General features: G+C 41.8%; 1 protein-coding gene across 7 annotated transcripts in view; it reads right to left on the bottom strand.

Annotated features, from left to right (window-relative positions):
• The window catches only part of EFCAB8 (EF-hand calcium binding domain 8), a 1,715,964-nt gene that overhangs the window by 616,325 nt on the left and 1,074,651 nt on the right, over positions 1 to 24,988 (bottom strand). For all 7 annotated transcript variants that reach the window (XM_078651814.1, XM_078651813.1, XM_078651812.1 and 4 more), the window contains one exon: positions 24,472 to 24,542. In XM_078651814.1, coding sequence (XP_078507940.1) covers positions 24,472 to 24,542 — 71 coding nt within the window. The remainder of the gene's footprint in view (positions 1 to 24,471; positions 24,543 to 24,988) is intronic.

Here is a 24,988-nt window from a genome sequence, read left to right as displayed (position 1 = left end):
CCTACCTGACACGGTATCTTGTTTCACCACAGAGCTGCGACAGCCGCCGTTCACTCTACCAAAGATCGCCTGGGGCTTTTCGAGGTGCTGCTCGCGGACCCTCCATTTCGTGGTGGGAGTGCCCGGACGGCCCTCTGGTTGGCATAGCAACTAGGCTTCCCACTCCCAGATGGCTCGCGCTTAAGTCCCTACAGGTGTCACTGGCCCAGAGTGTAAAAAACTATGTGTCTTTCGAATAAATATGGACATGCTTCCTTTAACGGAAATTAGACCTAGCAACACGGCGCATTCAGGATTAATTTATGCCAGATAATTACCATATATACTGCCGAAGGGGAGGACACATTAACATTTCCTGGTCTTTCAGTTCCATGCACCAAATGGTAGAGCAGCTAAACACTAGAAGGGAAAGCAGGACGCTTTTATGCAATTTTAGATTCCTCAGAAAATAAAAACCTGGACGCCATAAGCCTCTTACCTTATTGACCAGGCACACCCTACAGACCCAGCGGATAGGAAAAACATGCTGAAGGTACCGATCTCCCAGCAAGAAGTTCTGAACGCGATTAAATCACTTAAACCAAATTAGGCTCCAAGCCCAGATGGCCTCACGAGACATTTACAGAAAATTTGCAGTTACTAGTGCAAACCCTAACACTCAATAACTTTTCTGGAAACTGGGACAGTGTCCCCCTCCATGAGGGAAGTCGCAGTGGCGGTGATTTATGCGGGGGCATAAAATCTGCATATTTGCAGAGGTCCTACTGACTCTGACAGACCCGGAGACCTCTCTACTGGTAAGTACTCTGGGAATGCTTGAGGGCCTTCGAAATAGTATCCGGTTTCAATATAAATATAGATAAATCTGAGATCTTGAACATTTCCCTTTGCAAGATCTAGAGTAGTATTTGAAAGAACTATCCAATGCGGTGAGTGCTCCAATCCCGGACTGTGGTCCCTGCTGCGGCCCGCATTTGTGGAGGCCTGCGGCCCTGCCAGTTTCCTTTCTGCGCGCGACACTGCCTGCGAGGTGCGTGGAGATTTGCGGTCTGGGTGAACTCCGCTACCTGCATGTACAGTACCGATTGCAACATAACCGGTATATGCACACCTGTTCACAATTGACACGCGGTTGCTGGGACTCTTTTTGTCAGTTTCAACTGCAGCCCGCTGACCATTATAATACTCACCCGTACTGCCCGCGACAGACCGCAGCTGTAGGTGACCGCAGAGGCCAAGGTCACTTCATATGCCGCGCTATACGACAGCCTTTGGGGTCTGCTGGCTGCGCTTGCAGCGTGCTCCCTGCCACCATCATTGCCCACTCATGCCACCTGTGACGGAGCCAGCGGCCAGCTGGAGCGCTGTGCAGCTGAGCTAAAGGAGCTTGAAAGCAGAGGCGAGGAGACGTTCCTGCCCCAGGAAAATGCCACTCTATGAACGGCGGGAACGAGGACAGCGAGAGCGGCCGACCTCATCAGCGGGAGGGGGCGGGAACAAAGACACGGGAGGGGGGCGGGAAAAAGACACGAAAGGCAGGAACGAGGACAGCAAGAGCGGCCGACCTCATCAGCGGGAGGGGGCGGGAACAAAGACACGGACAGCGGGAGGGGGGCGGGAAAAAGACACGAACGGCGGGAACGAGGACAGCGAGAACGGCCGACCTCATCAGCGGGAGGGGGGCGGGAACAAAGACACGGACAGCGGGAGGGGGCGGGAAAAAGACACGAACAGCGGGAACGAGAACAGCAAGAGCGGCCTACCTCATCTTAACGAGCAGCAAAATGGCAGCCGCAAAGCTCAGAAAATTTTCGGATTCGGAGGCGTGTTTTGGCGTTCTGAGTGACGGATGACGTCACAGGTGGAAAGAACGCAAAACACATGCCCCCGAATCCAAAAAAGACGGGGCTTGATTGGAGTGATACCCCTCTCCTCCAATGGCTGGCCTCCGTTTAGGAAGCCAGCCAATGGAGGAGAGATGGAGGAGAGAGGCGGGTTCAAGCCCCGTACTAAAAAACATTAAATCTCCGACCAAAGACTGCGCAAGCGCAGCCTTTAGCTCCTCGACCTAAAAAAAGAAGTGTGGGGACTAACCTAGTTAGGCAGTATGCAAGTGACATCACGGCGCGTGACATCACGACGCATGACATCACGACGCATGACATCACGACGCATGACAACACGGCACATGAAACCACGGCACATGAAATCACAGCGCATGACATTACGTTTGGCATCACAAAAATGGACATCATAGGAAATGGCATCACAAGCCACGACTTTAATAAGTACGTGTGATGTAAAGCGCTCTGACACTCTGCTTTGTGATGAGTAGCGCTATTAAAGAAAAAATAGTGGTACTTAAATTATTTCAACGCCTCCTCAGGGGTGGTAAGCGCTATATAAATTACATTTATTTTGTATAAATACTGGGAGAGACCAACACATCTGAGACTCTTACAGTGCACGCATATCTAGTAAACAGATCCTGAACAAAGCGAAAAGCTGCCTCTCTTACGTATGTATGAAGTGCTTACCTTTGTTTCCCCTCTTCTGCATTTGCTTCTAGGTGTGAGGCTCTTGACTGCTCCCAGCCAGAGACTCGAACAAAAGGAGGCCTAATAACCCTTCAAATTCTGCCTTTGTGATGGGCCTAGAAGGATTCTCAACTTTTTTGATTGATTGATTGATAGGCTTTATTTCGATATAAAAAGATATCATAAAAGCATGTACAACAAATATAATACACGACATTTGTAACAATCGCTTCCTAAATACACAGAAAGGAAACACAAAGAGAAAAATGCTAAAACCAGTTAAAACAGAATTAAATTGACAAAGAGAGCCTTCTTGCACGAATCAACCATGACCACTTTAAACATTTTGACACAGCACAGACAATCAAGGTGGATGTGTCAGACATTAAAATATGCAATGCCACATTGTGTTGGCGGGTGCCTAGGAGTCTACATAAGGGCTTTAGCCAACGGCTCCTGGGTACACAGTAATCCGGACATTGGAAAAGGATGTGGGGTACCGACTCTACTCGGCTAGGACAACACGCACAAAAAGGGGAAAACTGGTAAGAAGATTTCCAACGGGCAACTAGTTCACCTACTGGAAGAGTCCCCACTCTGAACTTAAAGTATAATGCGCGGTCAAAAGGGATGGAAATCATGTCTAAGTATGGTTCATAAGCCACCACATCTTTGATCCTCACAAAGGCTACTGTGGTGCTACAATGACATGAGTCTGAATGTAGTTTAGATGAGACCCAGTTCCAATACAGTTTTTTAATCATGGCTTTGGGCGGGGCAGATCTCGATGCCCATGCATCACCTAGCCCTAGCTCCACTAGCAGCCGTTTTACATCCCTCAACCATTTGATCCTGGACCAGCCTTCCGTGGCCATAACCTCTGATAGCGCTTCTGCATAAGAGGCTAGTTCAGGCACCCTCCACAGCCGAGCCCAAAGGAGCAGGGGGCGGAGTTGCGCTTGGTCCTTGATCGATCTACAACCTAGGTCCAATAGCACTAGTACAGAAGGCGTACTCAACGGGAGAGCCATCAGATCTTTCAAAAATTTGCTCTCCGATTTTACTGAAGCATCCAGGTTGCAGGTACCCCACAGCTCCGCCCCATATAGTGCAGCGCTAACCCCTCTTGCCTTGTATATCTCCACAACAGGGGCTATAGGTTTGCTTGTGGAGGAGCGTTGTTCCTTAAGTAATACTCCGCCCACCCTTTTATGACTAAGGAGCATTTTGTGGATGTGTGGGTTCCAGCTAAGTGAGTCATTAAGGCGGATACCCAAATAGTCAAACTCAGATACCCTCTCCAATTGAACAGAATTCAAGGCCGGAGGACGCCCAGGCTTCTTGGGGGGATTCATGATATAATACTTGGTTATATCAGTATTGACTACCAATCCCCTCAATGAACAAAACTCCTGAAAACTATTCAGGAGGCTCTGGAGGCCCATGGGAGACTTTGAGATAAGAAGAGTATCATCTGCAAAAAGCAGTGTTGGGATCCGTTTGCCCGCCAGGGAAGGAGCATCGGAGGGGGTTCTTAACAGATGCTCTACCACTCTGTTCACATAGAGAGAGAACAGAGTGGGGGCTAACACACATCCCTGACGGACGCCCCTTCCCACAGGGATCCTGTCGGTTTTTTCACCATTCGTGCCCCATCGCACCTGCGCAAAATTGCCAGCGTGTAGTCTCACAAGGAGGGATAGGATATAAGGAGGCAACCCCAGTTCTGACAGAACCTTCCACAACTCCTCCCTTGGTACCAGGTCAAAGGCAGTCTTAAGGTCAATAAAGGCCAAATACAGACTGCCTTTGCCCAGCACCACCACCTTCCAGTACAGGAGAGCCAATCTAAAGGCCTGTTCAATGGTCCCAGTACCAGGGCGGAATCCAGCTTGGAAGTCTGACAGAATGTTATTGTCGTCCACCCACTGGAGCACCCTTCCCAAAATCACCTTCCCTGCCACCTTTTGGGATGAGTCAATGAGACTTATTGGCCTGTAGTTGGCTGGGATGTCCAGACTCCCCTTTTTGAATATCGGGACAACCTCAGCCCCCTTCCAGGATTCGGGTACAGGCGCACCTTTATTAATAGCGTTGAGCAATGATGAAACTAGCGTCCCCCACTCCTTGGGGTTTGCCCGTAGCAAGTCACCCGGTATCCCATCAGGCCCTGCTGCTTTCAGAGGCACCAATAGATTAATAACACCTTCCACCTCTCTAGCAGTAAAGGGAGCAGCCTCAGTACCCCCCTGTGCAGTCAGCCAAGGGGAAGGTGATGTAAGAAGTTTACTCAGTAGGGGTATAGAGGGATGAGAAGTGATTGAACCAGTTTTGGGCAGGGATGTTGCAAGTCATCATTTTGTCCACCCTAAGCGTGGAAGGGTATACTCAGATGTGAGTCCCTTGCTCATTGCACCATCAGGATTCAAGCAAGCCGGGCCGAAGACGGCTGAAATGCCAGAAACCGGTCCCCGGAAGCTTGTTTCCTTCCCAGTGTAAGAATTGGCTTTTGTAGTCTGGTCTGCCCTGTTCCCATGATGCACTGGGCCAGGGACAGACTAATTTGCATACAGCCAGGTTCTGAAACTGGGATGGTGCAATGAGCTAAAAAACGGTGTTGGAACTAGCCCTGATCTCTTGACTGGGTGAGAGTACTCTGCTTAATTCAGAGACTCTGTCCATCACCACCCCTTGTTGTAAATAATCATAGTGCTAACTGGCCTATCCCTAGATCTTATAAGGTTCCAGAAGCTTCTGGCATCCCTACCCGCACTTGCTTCCATGAGATCCGCCCAGAACCTGTCCTCCCATTCTCTCTTTGCTGCAGAAGTAGTCTGGGAGTACTCTTTCCTAGCCAGTCTAATAGCAGCCTGGGATTTGCTTTTAACAGCAACTATCAGGGCATTTTTCTTCTCCCTACATTTTCTAGTGTACCAACCAGGCGGTTTCGACAAGATCATATTCTTACTAGTTCGAGAGGCCTTGCTTGGGAGAGTTAAAAGGTCACTCAGGGCCTTGGTTGTATCACAAAAGAGCACTGTAACTTCCTCAGGCTGAGGGATCATCAATTCCAATTTAGACTAAGCTATATCTAAAAGTGCCCCAATAGCTAGCACCTTCTCTTCATCCATGATAAGCTTACTCCATTTTAAACGTCTACCGCAGTTGGAAGGAAAGACTTCCTGAGGGGTAGACGCTAAATGAGAAGTAGGCACCCCCTGGTTCCCAATCCACAGAGGACGGAGGGCAAGAAAGAGGAGGTTGTGATCACTCTCGACTGAAGGGAGTACCTCCATATCCTGCACGAAGCTCCAGAGTTTTACATCCTGGAGAATATAGTCTATCCTAGACGTATGATTCACCCTGTTGTAAGTATGGGCTCCAGATGGATCTGACTTCGTCCTTCCATTAACAGCCCTAAGGCCAAATTCCATATTTAGGGAGTTAATTTGGACCACCACTTGAGTCCATCTCCTAATGGGAGGTATAGATAAAACTGGTATTCCTCTCCTGGTGTCATCGTCGGCAGTTCCCAAAGTGTCCTCCAACCCGAGGGGCTCAAACGTACAGTTAAGGTCCCCTGCGACGAGAACATGAGAGCTGTTGGGACACTGCCTGAGCAACGATTCCAACCCTGATACTATGGGTGAGTGCAAGCCTCCCTTAGTACCCCTGGCATAGATATTAAAAATATTCCGAATCAACCCTCTCCGCGGTCCCTTGACTGATATATTCAGACGGTCTGATGAGCTTGACACATGCTGGGTACTTGGCAACCAAGTGCTATGGCAACCCATATAAGGAGACCACCTGAGGGGCGGCCCTTCCCTGAACGGGGGGACACTGCTGGTACGAAAAAGGATTAGTAACCTACCTTGTGGCAAGGCTCCCTACTCCAAGTTTCTTAGAAAATGCAAATAGAGTAGCCTTCCACAAGGGTATTCCAGTCGGGTAGAGCCAGCTTCCTCGAAATACCCGCAACATTCCAGCTGAGAATCCTTAAGTCAGGATCCGCCACAGCAAGCTCGCTGCGGGGATCGGGGCTGGATACCCCCACCCTCTCGGGGGTGGCCAAGGTGCACTTTCTCCTTGCTGAATCCCAACAACCAGGTTGGGATCCTGAACTAGGGGGCTACATACATCTAGTGAGGGCAACGAACTGGCGAAACTAAGACCTGGGGCATGAGGCTCTAGCACGAATCCCGGGCTCAGAGGCAAAGAAACCACCCCAGAGAAAATGTTATTTCAATAACCAGGCATCCTCCCGTAAGACCCATACCATGCAGCTGGCTGATGAGGCAAAGGGATAGTGTAATTCTCGGGGGAGGTAAAATCGTGCCCCCGTCTTCTACCCAAGTAGGTACCACATTGGTTACCAACAAATCTCGGGTAGAAATAGGACAAATCTACTACCCCAATACCAGCTCCGCCAATCCCCAGATTCTGATTGCAATTGTTTGGGCAACCCTAACATCCTTAAAATTAATCACCACACAGTCACCCTCAAAGAGCTTGTGCCCATAGCCTACCCACCCTACCCTTCTAACACCTAGGATCAGGCCATCTAGTTCCCTGGGGAGAGGTCTATTTATCCTTAACCAATGCGTGGTTTTGTTTTTTAACATTTGGTAGGATTCTGGCTGACCAGCCTTTAGGGGTGGTACATTAGTAAGAATGCGAACATAGGGCTTGCAGTCTGGAGGAAGGTTCATAGGAGGTATTCTAGGGGCATCTTTGGGAGGAAGCGCATCAGGCTGAGTAGCAAGTAGAGGAATGGAGCTAATTCTTCTAGGTTGTGCTAGCTCAGAGCCTATGCTAGTGCCAAAGTTACTAGAATTGACTGGGCCGTTTCTACCAGAAGCCTCAGAGCGCACAAACTTATTGTCGTGGACAGTGCTAGCCTTTGATATATTGGGATGTTCAATAACATTATTTGTGGATGACCCGGGAATCCGAACGCCCCTGTTGGAGGCCACTGCGGGGACAGCGTGAGCATTTACCGCTGCCGCTCCTTTGGCCGTTCCAGATGCATTAAATGAGTCCTGTGGGGAAATGGGGGTCGCCCGGTCAGCAAATTCTCCCCCTGATTCATCCTCCCTGATTCTAAAATGTAATTTGATAAGGGATTTTGTGGAATAGAAGTTGTCCAGGGTCGATTGCTCAAACCTGTCCAACCGCTCTGCTAGCACTTTGACTCTCTCTAAGACCGGAATCAGTAAGGATCTCAACATTTTCTCTATTTGAGCAGTCAAGGGGGACTCATGGGTTGGGAACTCGGCAGTATCTATTGTGGGAGCAACGCATGGCTTCGCTACTTTAGCGCCAGAGAGCACACCCCCCGTGCCCCCCTGGGGGTAACTTGCGCCCACCCCTAAGCCCTTGGGCATCACACCCACCCTAGTGCCAAGTCTCCTAATTTTCTTATAGGGTTTAGGGTGACAACCTTTGTGCGGGCTGGCAATTCTTTTCCTTTTGGTATGGGCAGGTCTAGTTGCTACCCGCGAAACCAACACTGGTAAAGGGAGGGGATCCCCGTGGCTAAAAGGAATATTAGAAGAAAGCAAGGGAACAGGAGCATTACTAGACCGCAAATCCAAAGCATCATTTTCGGTAGGAGGGGCTGAATCAGCCATGCTCTCCAGCCTATCAGGCACACCACCCCGTGGGTGATCCAAGGGAAGAGAAGCATTCACCACAAGATCGATTGCACGTACTGGAGAAAGAGCCTGCGCCAAGGAGCCCAATGATGACCGCTTCTCTGGGAGATGTTTAAGAAGTTCAATGGAAATCCGGCGCTTAGCATTTCTCTCAGCCAATGCAATTTCTCTGTCTACATCTTGAATGGCACTGGTAAAATATTTATCAAGGGTTCCTAGTATTGAAACCCCTACCGAAGAGGGTAAGGGATTTGGTGTACACGTAGTCATACTTTGACCAGCAATAGTAATGGAATCAAACTTACTCACAGTGGTCCACTACGTAAAGAGTCCCGAAGGAGTACTAGACCTATAATACTGACAGTTGGTGGTGTCAAACAGGGAACAACTCACTGTATCACAATCAGGAATTTGAAAAGAGATTCTAGCCCAAATGTTAGGGGGTGGGCCCAGCCCAGCCTCCTGCAGCCCCTGACGGCCACAGACGGCCCGCCCTTTGCCCGGGCTTCGCCCCGGTCTTCGTCCCGCGCTAGCGTGACCAGCCCGCCTGGGGTCACGGGAAGAGGCGGCAGTTGCGCGTGGTGTTTAGAGCGCACTGCCCTGTGGGCCTCGCAGTCCCGTGCCCCGTAGTCCACAGCGGTCCCAAAGGCAGCAAAGGAAATCCCAAGTCGGGAAAGGGCAGCTTCACCTCCAATCGCTCACAGCCTCGGCGTCCACAGAATTCGACTACGAGCGGAACTAAGAAAGCCCCATCCCCGCCTGCACGTTGTTTCTTGTTTAAGATGGAAAAGCAGACAATGTGCTGGCGCTGCTGAAAGTGTCCCGGTCTTTGGAAATTACACCGGGATGAGTTCAGCACATTATTTAGTAGGGCCTAACTACTTGGTAGGGTGGACGGCGTTCACCCTGTGAAAATAGTGGGTGGACGCTGTCCACCAGCGTGTACCCCCGACTCGTGCCCTGCGCTGCACCATCCCACCTGCAAAGTCCAGACCACAAACTGCAGCTGCGTAAGCTGTCCCTGCTCCGACTCGAGAGTGAGTACTTGTGTGCATAATCACGGGCAGACCACAGGCAACGGCAACGGCAGAGGTGCACATGACAGCCGAACCACTATCTACCATTCTGGACACCCCAATGCCAGGACACGCACAGCACCTACCTGCGCCTGACAAAGTAGACACGGTACTTGCTGCTTTAGAGAGTTCCCAAACATCAATGGAGACTGAACTTGCCTCCTGGTGGCAAAGTTGGGCTTCTTGATCAACGACCACCGTGTGGACAGTCTCACTGGCTTCACTACACCCAATTGCCACAGATAAACAGTGTACGATCCAGGATCTCCACGGTTGTGTGCGAATACTCAAGGTGAAGGCAGAGGATGCTGAAACAACATATGAATTTTATGCCTGCCGGAGGGAGTTGAGGGCCGTGACCCACTGACATTTCTGGAAACCTGGTTCAGGTCCTTTGTATCCGCACCAGAGCATACACTTTTCTTCTCTCTGGAGAGAGTCCCCCTCTCCCCTCTGGAGCACTTCTACACCCCATGTTGGTTAAACTCTTGCACTTTAAGGATGACAATGCTATCATGAGGGCAGGCAGAGTGACCTCACCCTTAGAACTTAAGGACAAGACCATCATGTTATTGACTGACTACACCCAAGCGGTATAACAACTTCCCTCCTTTATGGAGGTCAAAAGGCAACTCAGATAGATGGGTGTCCAACATTTCTGGCCTGTCTCAATATTCTCGTAGACTTCCTCTTCTTCACTGATCCAAAAGACGTATGGGACTGGGTGGACAAACACCATGACCTATTCTCTGCCAGAGACGTGGGACCGCGGAAACGACAGAATCATCTGCCAAGGCCCACACCAACTCAACGCCCTGCCTTGGAACAAATCATAGAAGACCGCCGTCTGGCCCTCGAGGAGGTAGCATCCCTGGGGACCAGCAATGGGGTCTCAGACAACGAGGGTGGCCCACACATCTTCTCAGAAGAGGACTCTGTCTCATCCAGTGACTCTAACCGGGGCACCCAAATCTAGCTGCTGGTGACTCCTCAAACAACACACATTATAATATAGTCTAGCTCACTAATGTTTGGACATGGATGGCAAGAGTACTTGTTCCCAAAAATACTCCACATTTTCTCTGTGTCACCAACTGTCCACCACCCCCAAAAACGTGTGAGTCCATGAGACCGCCCTCATCGCAGCCACAGACGACATCAGATCCCTGCTCGACAACGGGGAAACAGCGGCCCTCATCCTCCTGGACCTCTCCGCAGCGTTCGACACGGTCTGCCACCGTACCCTAGTGCAGCGCCTCAACAACATCGGAATCCAAGAGAAGGCATTGGAGTGGATCATCTCATTCCTCACCGGAAGAACCCAGAGGGTCCACCTCCCCCCGTTCAGATCCAAGGCCACCGAAGTCATCTGCGGCGTACCACAAGGATCATCACTCAGCCCCACCCTCTTCAATGTCTACATGAGCCCCCTCGCAGCCATCGCACGCCAACACAACCTCAACATCATCTCCTACGCCAACGACACCGAGCTGATCCTCTCCCTCACCAACGACCCCGCCACCGCCAGAACCAGCCTACACGAAGGGATGAAAGACGTCGCCGAGTGGATGAAGAACAGCCGCCTGAAACTGAACTCAGACAAGAAGGAAGTCCTCATCCTAGGATCATCGCCCTCCGCCTGAGACGACTCCTGGTGGCCCCCTGCCCTGGGCACCGCTCCCAAGCCAACGGACCACACACGCAACCTGGGCTTCATCCTGGACTCCTCCCTCTCGATGACCAGACAAGTCAACGCCGTCTCGTCGTCGTGCTTCAACACCCTGCGTATGCTCCGAAAGATCTTCCGGTGGATCCCCACTGAAACCAGGAAGACGGTCACCCAGGCACTTGTCACCAGCCGACTGGACTACGGAAACACCCTCTACGCCGGAACCACAGCCAAACTTCAGAAAAGACTCCAACGCATCCAGAACGCATCCGCACGACTCATCCTGGACATCCCCCGACACAGCCACATCTTCGGACACCTGAGTGACCTGCACTGGCTCCCCATCAGCAAGAGGATCACGTTCAGACTCCTCACCCACGCACACAAGGCTCTCCACAACCTGGGCCCCAGGTACCTCAACAACCGCCTGACCTTCTACACTCCCACCCGCCAGCTACGATCCACCAGCCTCGCCCTCGCCGCCGTTCCACGCATCCGCAGAGCCACCACCGGAGGAAGGTCCTTCTCCTACCTGGCGGCCAAGACATGGAACTCCCTCCCCATCCACCTCCGGCTGACCCAGGACCATCTATACTTCAGGACGCAACTCAAAACCTGGCTCTTTGAGCAGTAGCAGACCTCCCCTCCCCCCCCCCCCCCAGCGCCTTGAGACCCCTCCGGGTGAGTAGCGCGCTATACAAATGCTATGATTGATTGATTGATCTCATGAACTGCTGGAGTGGAGCCGATGCCACCCTATCCCTCAAGCTCCTACTGCTGGACCCGGCACAACTCAGATGTTGTCAAATAGGGTACTCTCGATATTAGATTTCTCTATAAACTGTTGAGCCACCACCCCACATTAATAAATGGTTGCACACTACAAACAGTTTGGGCATGCCACCATTTGCAGTAGGCTCTATGAGTTGTTACTTTCGCCTGCTGGCACCTTTTCAAGACTGACCCCAACACGAACAGGTAGGCAGGCACCCCGCGCTACACACATGGTAGGGCTGCAATATGCAGAGATGACTCCAAGAGGTGATCTTCCAAGAGAGACAAACCCCCAGCCCCATGTCCGAAATGGTTCCACCCAGTAACACCAGATTCCTTACCCTAACCGTACATGGTTTAATGTTGTGCCAGCTCCATTGTTGGAACAGGTTCGTATCAGACCGTAATCATTCTTTACTTAATTACCAGCTACTTGCCCACCATATTTTGACACTTTCCTTCCTTAACATTTCAAGGATTGTTTGATCACTTTCCCTCTTAGGATTTTATCACCCTATTTGGGGCATCTGTTCGGTCAGTCATTTCTCCATCTTACTCCAATACTTGGTTGAAATTGTTTAGGTTCTGACACACCCCTCAATTGCATGGTTTCTCATCAAGGTTTTTATCGCATGGTTTCTCTTTACGTTCCTTGCGACACTGTGTCTACAGCAGGTCTCGAAAAATCCATTTGCACGATTTATTCAGGACAAGCTAATTTTAGGGACTTTCTGACAAGTTTAAAATCTTTTAACTTCAGTCACAGAACAAAAAGTAAATGTAGGAAGACAAACTGACTTTTGACCTCCTTCTCTGAAAGCAGAGCAAATGTGACAAGATAACAAGATTTAAAGGCATCTTTAATACTCACGAAGTGAAAGAGCAATGCAATAAAAATGCCATTAAATCCTATTTTGTCAAATTGTCTGACTTTCAGAGACAGAGGTCAAACCCCAGCTTATCTTATTACATTTGTTTTTCATTCTGTGACTTAAGTTAGACGATTTTGTAAAGTAAACTGTCTGACAATTGAACTGTGCAAACAAAGCTTGTTAAATGAAAGTCTGTAAGATGTCAAACATTTTTGTAACACAACACTAAAATAGCTAAGTGAACTGTTCAAACATTTCAAATATATTGCACTAGATATGAAGACCCATTTTTGTAATTCTGTGGTGAAATGTTTTTTATAAGATCAAAACAAATTAGGACACTTTACTTGGTGATGTGCAAATTGTAAATATTTTTGCTAAAACCCAATTTCCAAAAATTGTTTATGGGCTATAATTAGTAAAACTATATGTTAGTGGGAAAGTTTTGTGGCAATTGCAATGGAAAATATGCTCCTACCGAGGCCTAGTGTATGTCTAGTGGTTATGTGAAGGCTGACTAGGGCCTGGCCTATCCCTAATCCCTATCCGTGATTTTGTGTGTGTTCGTCCTGTGTTATAATTCAAAATGCATGCATTTACGCTTAGCTGACGATAATGTCCGTGAGTTTCGATGGGTCACCTACCCATAATTTGGATGCGAGTGACCTATCTAATTACGATTACTACCACCATGCACACCATTGATCTAGTGTGTCTGAGTGAGCCAAAGAGGGCTAACATTTAGCACCTGTCAGCTTTTACTATACGACAAACAAGCACCATAAAAACGAAGTATAAACGTTTATGCGCTTTAAGCACAGTATCGGTTTGTTGTATGTTCAGAATGGGATTCGCATGAAGCATGCAGACACGTGAGAGTCGACGCTACGTTACAGGCACGTATTTTGTTTGTTTGTGACTGCTTTTCCTTTGTTCCTCCCACAGGTCTTGCTTTTTCCTCGCCTATTTTAGGCTTGAGCCAACGCCAATTGACAGTTTTTGCAATTAGGCAAAAGGAATCTAGGACTGGCTGCACGTTAGTGTGTGTAGACCACCCATTTTCCTTGTTTCTGGTCCTGACGAAAACCTGTGATTTACCATTTTAAGGTTGAAACATGTAGACCATTCACATAGATACTCACGGTCATAATCACCTATTAGTATCTTCTCACCCCTTTTTTAATATTGTCCAGTAGCCCTTGAATAAAGTTTTTTCTAATGGTCATACCAGGACAATTTTTAACACCACTTTTTGCACTTTACACTCAAAGAAACCAGCTCCACTGTAGTTCAGGTGTCGCAGCACACTCTGATGGCACTCGGCCGTCAGGGTGGACCCCGATGATGAAGCATGTCACCAACCAGGTCGGTGAGTGAGGGGTTTTTAATAAAAGGAAAATATTCCTTTTTTCATTGACATCCCATTTGGAACCTTTTGTTAAGGTCTCGGTGGAGATACTCCTTCCTTTGTTATTTCTAGGTGCAAGGATACCTTCTAGAACTAGGGTGAGTCCACCCTGGGTGGTTTGCACCCCGATTTCGCGCTTAGTGAATCCAAATTCAGTAGACTGACCCAGTCTCCAAAATTTTGAGAACCTCAGGCTTGCCAAAGTAGGGGGGCAGTGAGCTTTGGTAGCGAGGCATTCCCTTAGGCTGGTAGCACTGTTCAGGGGTATTACCCCGCCTCCTCGCGCAACACCTTTTACACGGTAGGCATGGAAGGGGTTTACGATGAGGAAGAAGAGTCCTTGCAGGTCCTCCCCCTAGATGAAGTATTTTGCGAGGCAGTAGATGCCTCAATCCGGTATAAAGCAGGAATATCGACGGGATAATATCGACTAGCATAAATATCGAGGTAAGAATATCGAATTTAAAAAATATCGTTGAAGTAAATATCGTTGTTGTAAATATCGATTTTGTATAATGACAAAAATATCGTCAAAATAAAATATCGTTGTATAGAATATCGTTTAGAGAAATATCGTTGAATATAATATCGACAAAATAATTGAATGTGTTATATAAGTGTAGAAAAATTTGTTTTATGTTTAAATATTATTAATTAAATGTCTATTTTTATTATTATAGGGATCAAAATGTAAAAAAAATTAAATGTTTGTAAATATTTTAGGAGCGGGTTATTGGTATTATAGGGGATAAGGGTGGGTAGTAATTTAAAAAAGTAGTGTAAATAATATGTATAGAATGGTAAAAAATTCGAAAATTTTAATTTATTTTTTATTTTGAATTGCGAAATTTGAAATTTAATTTAAATAACAGAATTATTTATTTAATGGGTTTTTAAAAAGATTTAGTAGCGGGTTGTTGGTGATATAGGGGATAAGGGTGGGTAGTATATTAAAATATGTTTCATAAAATTAAAATTTAATTAAAAAAAATTATAAATTGAAATACAAAAAAATATTATATTTAATTGAAATTGAATGTATTATATAATAATTTTGTAATTAAGTGTGGGTTTTATTTATATAGTGTTTAATAAAAAATTCAATTGCTATTAAAAATACGAAATTTGAAATTTCAATATTTAAATTTGAAATTTGAAATTTGAATTTAGAAATTTGATTTTTAAATTCTATTAAAATAAGTCAAGTGTGTAATATTTTATGTTTGTGTATTTGTTATAATATATGCTAAGAATGATTAGAAAAACACAAAAACAACCTTTCGGTTAAAAATTATAAAATTGTGAAAATTATGTAAACAATTTTAAAAAATTTGAAATTTGAAATTTCAATATTTAATTTTGAAATTTTAAATTTTAAATTAGAAAATTAATTTTTAAATTATATTAAATTAAGTGAAGTGTGTAATATTTTATGTTTGTGTATTTCTTATAATATATGCTAAGAATGATTCGAAAAAATTAAAAACAAAGTTTGGGTTAAAAATTATAAAATTGTGAAAATTATGTAAAAATTTATAAAAAATTCGAAATTTGAAATTTACATTTTGGTGAAAAAAATTTGTTATTGTTATGTTCAAAAAAACATATTTTGTGATTGTAATTTAGTAGTCTATTTTGTAGTATAATAGATAAGAGTTGTTAATTATATATATAAAGTGATGTTTATGTGTTATAATATCACAAATATTATGGTTTACTGTCCAGCAGTTTCCCTGACTTATGTAGGATTGGAGTTAGAATAGTTATTTATTATGGTTTCCTGTCCAGCACTTTATCTGACTTATGTATGATTGGAGTTAAAATAGTTATTTATTGTTGCTTACTGTTAAGTATTTTCTATGAGTTATGTTTTATATTTTTTTATTTATAAAAAAAATTTAAATTTTTTTTTTTTAATTTTTAGAATTATTATTATATATAATGTTGTAATATTATTTTTATAAATAAAAAAATATGAATATTTTCTACATTTTTACATACATACCACAAGTGTCAACATTTATTAAGTACAATAGTAATATAGTTTTGTACACATTTTTTTTATTCATACTTTCATTTGTTGATGCAAACATTTACATAATTTTCATACACCTTTTTCAATTATTTGTTTACATTTTACATTGCAATTTTAGTCATATATACATTGTTATATTACATTAATTAGTATATTAAATTTTAATTTTTCTTTTTTTAAATTTAATATGTTAATTAATTGACATGTAATTGTATTTTTCTAAAGTATGTACATAAAATAGTGCTCAGTTTTATACATATAAAAAGTATTTTTTAACAATCAAATACATATTTTTAATATACAATAATTAATTATTATATAAATATATTATATGTATTATTGTATATTTTACATTAATCATATGTTTATTTACAAACAATAAGTTAATTATTACAAAACATGGAAAATAAATTGCTATTCATCTCTATTGTTTATTTTTAATAATGGGGATTTAGTCCTATTTTTATTTTTACTGTGCTGCCATTTTGTTTTTTGAACTTCACTTTTTAGTCTATCTACATCGTTGTTTGGGTCATTTCAGAAAACGGAACCTCGCGGTTGGGAGCTGCTTCGTGTTGGTGAATGTAAGTTTATTTTACATTAATTTTAACTACATTTTAATACATTATAGAGCTAGTTGTAGTGTGTACGTGTTGCTATGTGTTGTACTTTACAGTTTAGGTGAAAAATACGTGTTATTTAAGGTCGTTATTGATAACGTACTTTCTTAGATATTTCTTATGAAATTAAGGTTTATGTATTGTGTAAATGAATTAGTTCAGGTGTTTTCCTATGTTTTATATGTTATGTTTAGGCTTTCTGGCTTTCGTATTTATTGTGGGTGGGTTTTGTTTGTATTTATTTACAGGTGTTCGTTTTGGTGAGCAGATGGATTTTATCTCGTATTTTTTGTAAAATACAAGTAAATGTTTCACTACATTTCTTGATTTTTCGGGATTTTGGAGAGTTTTTCTCGTGATAATTTTTCGGGTTTTTTATGGTTCCGTTCTCCAGAGTCTTGCTACTGGGACCCTTATAAAACAGTTGTATATTTGGCATTTTGTGGGGATTTTTTTAAAACATGTGGATTGATTTTGGTTCTAATCGTTTTGAAACCATGTTCTTGGAACACATTCTACAGCTGCAGAACAGTAAAGTTATTATTATATTTTTGTTTGGGGTGGATTGTGCTATATTGTGCAATTTTTTTAAATGTCGTTTTATTATGTCTTGTAATAATAGATTACATTTATTTTTACATGACATAATTTAACTACATTAAAAAAAAATTGTTTTATTTATTGTTTGAAATGTTTTTATGTGTTGCTTGTTAAAGGATAGATTTGGCTATTAGTTCTAAGTATTCAAGACCTTCGATACTTGGGTACATTCTTATTTTTTGCTGTAGGTATTCGTACATATTTAATGTTTGTTTACTTAGTTTAGGGCCGATTTTAGATAGAGATTGCTCTATTCTTAGTTCTTGGTAGCTTTGCTCTTTTTTGATGCTTTGGATTAGTTTATGAAGTGTGGGTTGTGTTCTTCCTATTGTGGCTTGGAAGGCATTATGCCATCCTTCGACCGCGTTGTTAGTTTTGGCTTTCTGTGCCATAGTACTAGCATACACATTCCACCATGGAATTTGGAATTTAGGTTGTCTGCGGTGGCCAGAACGATGTAATCTTCCCACCCAGGTATCTTCAAAATAGTCTAAGAAGGGAGTTAATTTTTTTTCATTGGTGCGGTAGAAAGGGCTGTCAAGTAGTAAATTGTAATAGTTAGCAACTTCTGTTGTTGGTACAAATGCCAATGCTATTAACTTTTTAATCTGATAAGCAAAGTTACTGTTTGTTGAATATTCAATGCTTAAAGTAGATTTTTGTAAGTGCCTCCATATACTTTGGTTGTAGTGATAATAACACCCTTGTATAGATGTGTGAGGATATATTTTAAGTATAGCTTGAATCATGGCTATTTCAAAGTCTATTATTATTCTTTGTGGATAGTAATTATCAGTAAAATCTTTGATAGTTGTTAAAATTTCTACGTAGGTAGCATTTGTTTTATTTGGCAGCAGTGTATAAATTAAAGGGATATTTGTTTCTTGGTATTCACCATGGATGGTGTAAAGTTGATAGAAAGGTTTGGGACATACTTTAAAAGTTCCGTCCATCATCCAGGTTTCACACGATTTTAGTTTTTGCAAATTGCTATTTGTTGCAAAAAGTAAAATTCTTTTATCATGACTGTGGTTATCATACATTAAGAATTTATCTTCATTGTGTGTAATAGTATATTCAGGATATATTTTAATGTCTTGAAAAGTTTCAGGTGCTGGTGGAGTTGGATCAGAATCTCGTTTTGTTTTAGCAATTAATCTTTTCAAGTTGGGTATTGAAGGTAACTGTCCTGTGACATGTTCTGGCACCTTGCTTAAAACATTTTTCAAAATAGTGGTGCTTGTTTCTTGTGAGCCTGTACTAGCTTCTCTCAATGTCTCTAGTGCTTCTCTTACTTCGACTTCTGTTACATTGGGTGGGTGGTTATGCTCATGTACATTTACAACATTGTTATCAACAGTCTGTGCTCTACCATAGCATGCAGTTGAGTAATATTTACTACATTTCCAGTAAGTTTTATTCCCTTTTATTCTTTCTTGGGTGTAGGTGTAACCCATGTAGCTCAGCATTATTTTCCCTTTTTGAGAAGTAATAAAAGTAGCTCCTGTTGCCATGTCTAAGGTAGATCTGTGAAGACATATATATGTTTTTTTAGTAAAAGTGAAAAACATTTCTTGAGATGTGTACGTTAAAATGAAAAAGTGCAAAAACATACTTACAATGTTGTTTTCCTGCTAATTTTATGTTTTCTGTTCTTATATGTAGATTTTCACTCTTTAATGTTCTGTAGTTGTGGTAAAGAATAGTACAAAAAATGATTTAGTTTTATAGTTGTTTATTTTGTCTTTCTCATTATTAATAGACACAGTGGGTATACTTACTTAATGTAGTAGAAGATGTTGTTAGTTTAGTTGTAGATTGGTAGATGAAGTTTGTATATTCTGTAAAAGAAAGTTAATTTGTATTATTTATTGTATTAGGATATATTAGTAGGTAATAACATACCAAGTCTTTTGCAACTTTACTTTGCAACTTTTTAAAATTATTTAAAAGTTTTCTAAGTAGACATGGATAAGGAAGTTCATAATTTCATTTAATTATTATCTTGTGGTGGTTGTTGATAGGATGTTGTAGTTATATTTAAACAAATATAAAGACCATGTTTTTAGTTTAGGGAGTTTAGCTACATTTCGACAGGTTTGTATGATAAATGAAATGGGACTTGACTTACTTGAGTTGTAGTATGCTGTGTTGTAGTCGTTGTAGTAGGTGTGTATTCTCTTCTTTTCAGCAAGGTAACCGTTTCCCTCCAAGTTTGGCAAAAAAATGGTAATTTAAGTTAAGTTTGTAATTGTATTTATAGTAGTGAGTTAACTAATGGTTATATTTGATTGGTTCAATTAAATATAATTTAAATTCATTGGCTGACAACATTAGTTTGAATTTGAAAGCCGTTATTTTGTAAAGAGTTAGTAGCATCAATAATAGTTTTCGATATTTATTACCAAATGTATTATATGTGTTTTATTTTAATGGTAAATATTTATTACAATGTTAAAATTAGTGAAATGTGATTTAAAGTAATCCGATAAGAGTGTATGATAGTGTTTGGTAATGTTTATATTGGTATACAACCTTTACAACGCAACTTTTACAACTTACTAACATTACAACCAAACTTTTACAATGCAAAAACCATTACAATGCATGTATTTACAAGGCATGTTTTTACAACGTAGGTACCTTTACAACGCATATCATTACAACGTAAGTATTGGTAAGTATATAATTATATTTAAAATGTAATATGTTTGGGGGTTTTTAAGGGATATTTTTAGGGTTCAGGGTCAGTTTTGGCTTTTAGGGTAAAGGGGTATTTTTAGGGTTCAGGGTCAGTTTTGTGTTTTTGGGAAAAGGGGTATTTTTAGGGTTCAGGGTCCGTTTTCAGTTTTTGGGTAAAGGGGTATTTTTAGGGTTCAGGGTCAGTTTTCGGGTAAAGGGGTATTTTTAGGGTTCAGGGTCAGTTTTCAGTTTTTGGGTAAAGGGGTATTTTTAGGGTTCAGGGTGAGTTTTACGTTTTTGGGTAAAGGGGTATTTTTAGGGTTCAGGATCAGTTTTCAGTTTTTGGGTAAAGGGGTATTTTTAGAGTTCAGGGTCAGTTTTCAGTTTTTGGTTAAAGGGGAATTTTTAGAGTTCAGGGTCAGTTTTCAGTTTTTGGGTAAAGGGGTATTTTTAGGGTTCAGGGTCAGTTTTCAGTTTTTGGGTAAAGGGGTATTTTTAGGGTTCAGGGTCAGTTTTCAGTTTTTGGGTAAAGGGGTATTTTTAGGGTTCAGGGTCAGTTTTCAGTTTTTAGGTAAAGGGGTATTTTTAGGGTTCAGGGTCAGTTTTCAGTTTTTGGGTAAAGGGGTATTTTTAGGGTTCAGGGTCAGTTTTCAGTTTTTGGGTAGAGGGGTATTTTTAGGGTTCAGGGTCAGTTTTGTGTTTTTAGGAAAAGGGGTATTGTTAGGGTTCAGGGTCCGTTTTTAGTTTTTGGGTAAAGGGGAATTTTTAGGGTTCAGGGTCAGTTTTTGGGTAAAGGGGTATTTTTAGGGTTCAGGGTCAGTATTAATTTTTGGGTAAAGGGGTATTTTAAGGGGTCAGGGTCAGTTTTTAGTTTTTGGGTAAAGGGGTATTTTTATTGTTCAGGCTCAGTTTTGTGTTTTTGGGGTACAGGGGTACAGGGTAAATTTTTTTTTAAATATATTAATTAAATAAATTAAATGAAATTAAATGAAATTAAATTAAATTTAATTAAAATCTATTCATTTTAATTAATTTATATTAAAAAATTATTATATATTTACTAATACTTACGTTGTAATGGTGTGCGTTGTAAAGGTACCTGTGTTGTAAAAATATGCGTTGTAAATACATGCGTTGTAATGGTTTTTGCGTTGTAAAAATTTCGTTGTAAAGGTATGCGTTGTAAAAGTATGTGTTGTAACGTCATACATAATTTATATTACTAATTTATTTTTTCTTATTATATATAAATAAATAATACATATTGTATATACATATATGTTAGAAAAGCTTTTTTTGAATTTAAATAACTATGAAAAAGTGAATAACAGAAAGGTAATGTGTATATAAGGTTATAAAGAAAATGACGATATTTTATTTATATTAATATGAGTAGAAAGGTAGTCGATATTAGTGTTGTCGATATTAGTGTAGAAGGTAATGTTATTTTAAATATTGTCGATAATGTAGTAGTCGATATTTATGTAGTCGATATAATTGTTAACGATATTAGAGTAGTCGATAAAAAAATATCGATATTTGTGTAAATCCTTGTTTAAGTAAATGGTTACGATATTTTTGTAGACGATGTATTTGTGGCGATATTTTTGTAGGTCGATGTTTTAGTAATCGATATTTCATCATGGAACCCCTCAATCCATCGGGTGATTCTGGTGGTCATGTGCCCCTTTGAGTGCCACATCATGGAGATTGCTTACCCCCTCGCCGAGCCCCCCCCTTCAAGAAGTAACCCCACTGTCCTCATCCGCGCCCCTAAGTGCAATCCAGATTCCGCCATTGATCTTGGCACTTTCGAACGCCTTAAGAAGGCCTTCTTAGCCCAGCCATCCCCTGGGCCTTCTATTTCAAACCAGTCGCGGACATGGCTTCTCTGGTGGTTGACAAGCTCTGAATGAGCATAATCCTCGCCTCCGACCCTGACATAGAATGAAAAAATTCCCAGTAAACATGAAGGAAAGTTTCAAATCAAGTAAGGACATGGAGGCGAGGCTTATTCCCACCTGGAGTTTCCGGAGGCTGCCTGTCATCTCCCCACCCAAGCTAAGAGAAACAGATGGTTTTGGGTGTTCCAACTCATCGTATGGTATAAGTATGCCCTCAGGTTTGGTCTTATGAGAGCTGTTATCTTCCATATTTTCTTTGCTGAAGTAACTCTGTGTAAGTAACTGTTAAATGGTGCTCTGTGTTGCTTGCCCTGTTTTTCTTTGCTAAGTGAGTTCAGCGTACACATGTTCAGGATCATCTCTGCGTTCTTGTAGGCTCAGAAACTTCTAAAACAGAATAGGGGAGTTCAGCGATGAGAAGAACGTCACAGTCAAGAAAGAGGATGCTTTCCAGAAGCCTCGTGTCTTGTGGTTGTCCGGGACTGTTCATTGGTTCACCTCTGTTGATCTTTTCCCTAGGATCTATGGGAAAGAACGTTTTTTCTGTTATTAAAGTTGAATACTGCTAGAAAGGAAAATCAAGAAATGGGAGCATAATTCTCGCCTCTGTGTCCTTAATAGAAATAAAACTTTCCTTCATATTTAGTAGGACATTTTTCATTATTAAAGTTACTAGATCTGCAGGTCTTGTAACATTTCTATGATTTTGACAGCCTTGGATTGCCATTCCTGGAGCAAATGACAAGATCCTAGGGAAAATCCTCTCCAACAGGTAAGCTCAGGTCCTTCCCAAGCTTATTCATCCAGTTCAAAATGGATTTTTCCCCATGGTGGTGCAGTACAGCCCAAATCTTTAGGAGTCTCTTTCATATACAGGATCAAGCACAGCAGCGCTTTCCGTATGCAGCCTGTCTCATTTTAGATCTATAGAAGGCATTTGATTTGCTTGCTTGGGGCTACCTCTTTCAAGACACAGACCGAATGGGAGTGGGCAAGCGACTTCTAGCATATACAAAGATGCTATACACAAACCCCGCCTCCGGATCTGCTTAGGCCAACAAATCTCGCCCATCTTTTCCTGTGGGACGAGTAACTACACAGGGATGTCCCTTATCCTCCTACTATTCGTGATGGCAAAGGAACCCCTCGCCACCAGACTTTGCATCTTACATGCCTACCTGTAACATTTCATGAGATAATGCATGACTTTACTGCTTTTATTATGTATACTTGTACACCAATGATTGCTTTTCATTGAAAGGTAATGAAATGCCATTAAGCACCATGACTCCCCATCCGTTGGGTCCACATTGCCATATGTACTTCTTTAGATGAACACCCAATACAAACATTTTTCTTTTTAAATTACATCCCTGCTATGATCTTCAAGATGGATTCCCTGACTGGCAACATACTATTGTAAAAGAGCAAGACAGACATACAACGAGGTGCAAATAAAGCCTCTAAGTAACTTAGCATGGAAACATCAGAAACCTCAGAATCAAAGGAAAGCCCAGGCTATTGGTATCCGATTTAAGAATACCAGAGTCTCCTCATTTAATACCCCAAAAGTTTAGAGCAAATTACCATTACAAAGTTCGGCTTGACGGATACCATCACTAGCATCCTACAAGCACTTGCTGAAAGAACACCTCCTTAAGAAACACTTTAGTATATACCACTAAGATCCAAGCCAGGCCCTGTATTTTATGATGCCTCCATTACTTACCTGTGTATCAATGGGGTAACCCAGTCATGTGCAGAACCTGTGGATAGATACGTTAAACGAGCAGTGGTTCTGCCACAGAATGAAATTAAACTATCTCTTATTTTGTCCTCACAGATGGTAGGACTCCATTTAATGGTAAGGTAAGTCACAACACTGATTTTTTTACAAAACAAAACAAACCACTTAAACCAAATGAAATGTGGTTAAAGTTTATATAAGAAAATTATATACTTTCAAGAATTGGTGATAAGACAAGACATATAGACAAAAACACAACTACCGAACTTGTCTTTTCACAATGGTGAAACACCAGGGAGGTGAGAACAATAGGTTTTTTAACACATATATCACAATACAGTTGAAACATAACCAATGATACATACACAACATAGTTGGTTTAGCACAGCGTGATATCAGCAATGAAAAGCCCCAAACAAGACCTAGAGTCAATCCTTTTGGCTAAAGAGATAGTTTAATTTCTTTCCATTAACTACCAAGCCAAATGTCAGTCATCAAACGCTTTGCACTGCCTCACATCTGACAATTTTTGCTTTCCCAGCTTGGAATTTGTAATGTTAATTCTATTCCAGGCATTACAAACTGATATGTTTTTTGTGCATTCATCGATGTATCACTTGTTTATGTTCTGATTTCTTTCAAACTACCTCTTGTTCTATAATACTACTTCTACTAGTTAAGAATGTCTTCTTGTAAATCACTTTGCATCCACCACTGGGTCAAACTATGAACTATATAAAAATCACAAAATAAAATAAAAATGAAAAAGGTCCTCATAGGGTCTTAAACTCCAGTATTAAATAAGTACATTAAAATGTGTTCTGTAATGGTCAAAAACACCAAAGCAATAAGGATTAGTTAGTGAACATGATGCTTTGATTTTCACTTACAGATACCACGTTACTCTTTTACTCCAGCCACATACATAGATCCTGTGGTTATTGTACAAAAGACCCGTTATCTGAAGGAGAGAAACAGATCATTAGAAAGACAATTAAAAACTCCCAAGAAAAAGCATATATCTTGATTACAGTCAGGTGACATATACAGATAAGGTTCAAGAGAATGTGATGCAACACTGTAAGCGGAAGAGTTATGATAATCAAAAAAGCCACTTAATACTTCAATGTGTTAAAATTATACTTTCCCATAAAACTGGTACTCCAGTATGGATGGCCTTCGTTCCCAAATTTCTATAGTACTGTAATTCTGCATCACAAGAGATATGTTTAAAACAAGACCTTCTTAAAATACTATTAAGTGTAAACCTGTCGGAGAAGCAAGATAAGACATCACTTAAGATGACAGTGGGAAAAGGTAAATATTTTGTTGAACGCAGGTTGAAATTGAGGACTCAGGCAATCCTAGAAAACATATATGGCCAAATCACTAACTATTGGAATTTTC

Source organism: Lissotriton helveticus, chromosome 7 (assembly GCF_964261635.1).
Source record: "Lissotriton helveticus chromosome 7, aLisHel1.1, whole genome shotgun sequence".
Taxonomy (NCBI): Eukaryota; Metazoa; Chordata; class Amphibia; order Caudata; family Salamandridae; genus Lissotriton; species Lissotriton helveticus.
Note: the sequence above shows the minus strand (reverse complement) of the source record. Positions and strands in the feature narration are given on the sequence as shown.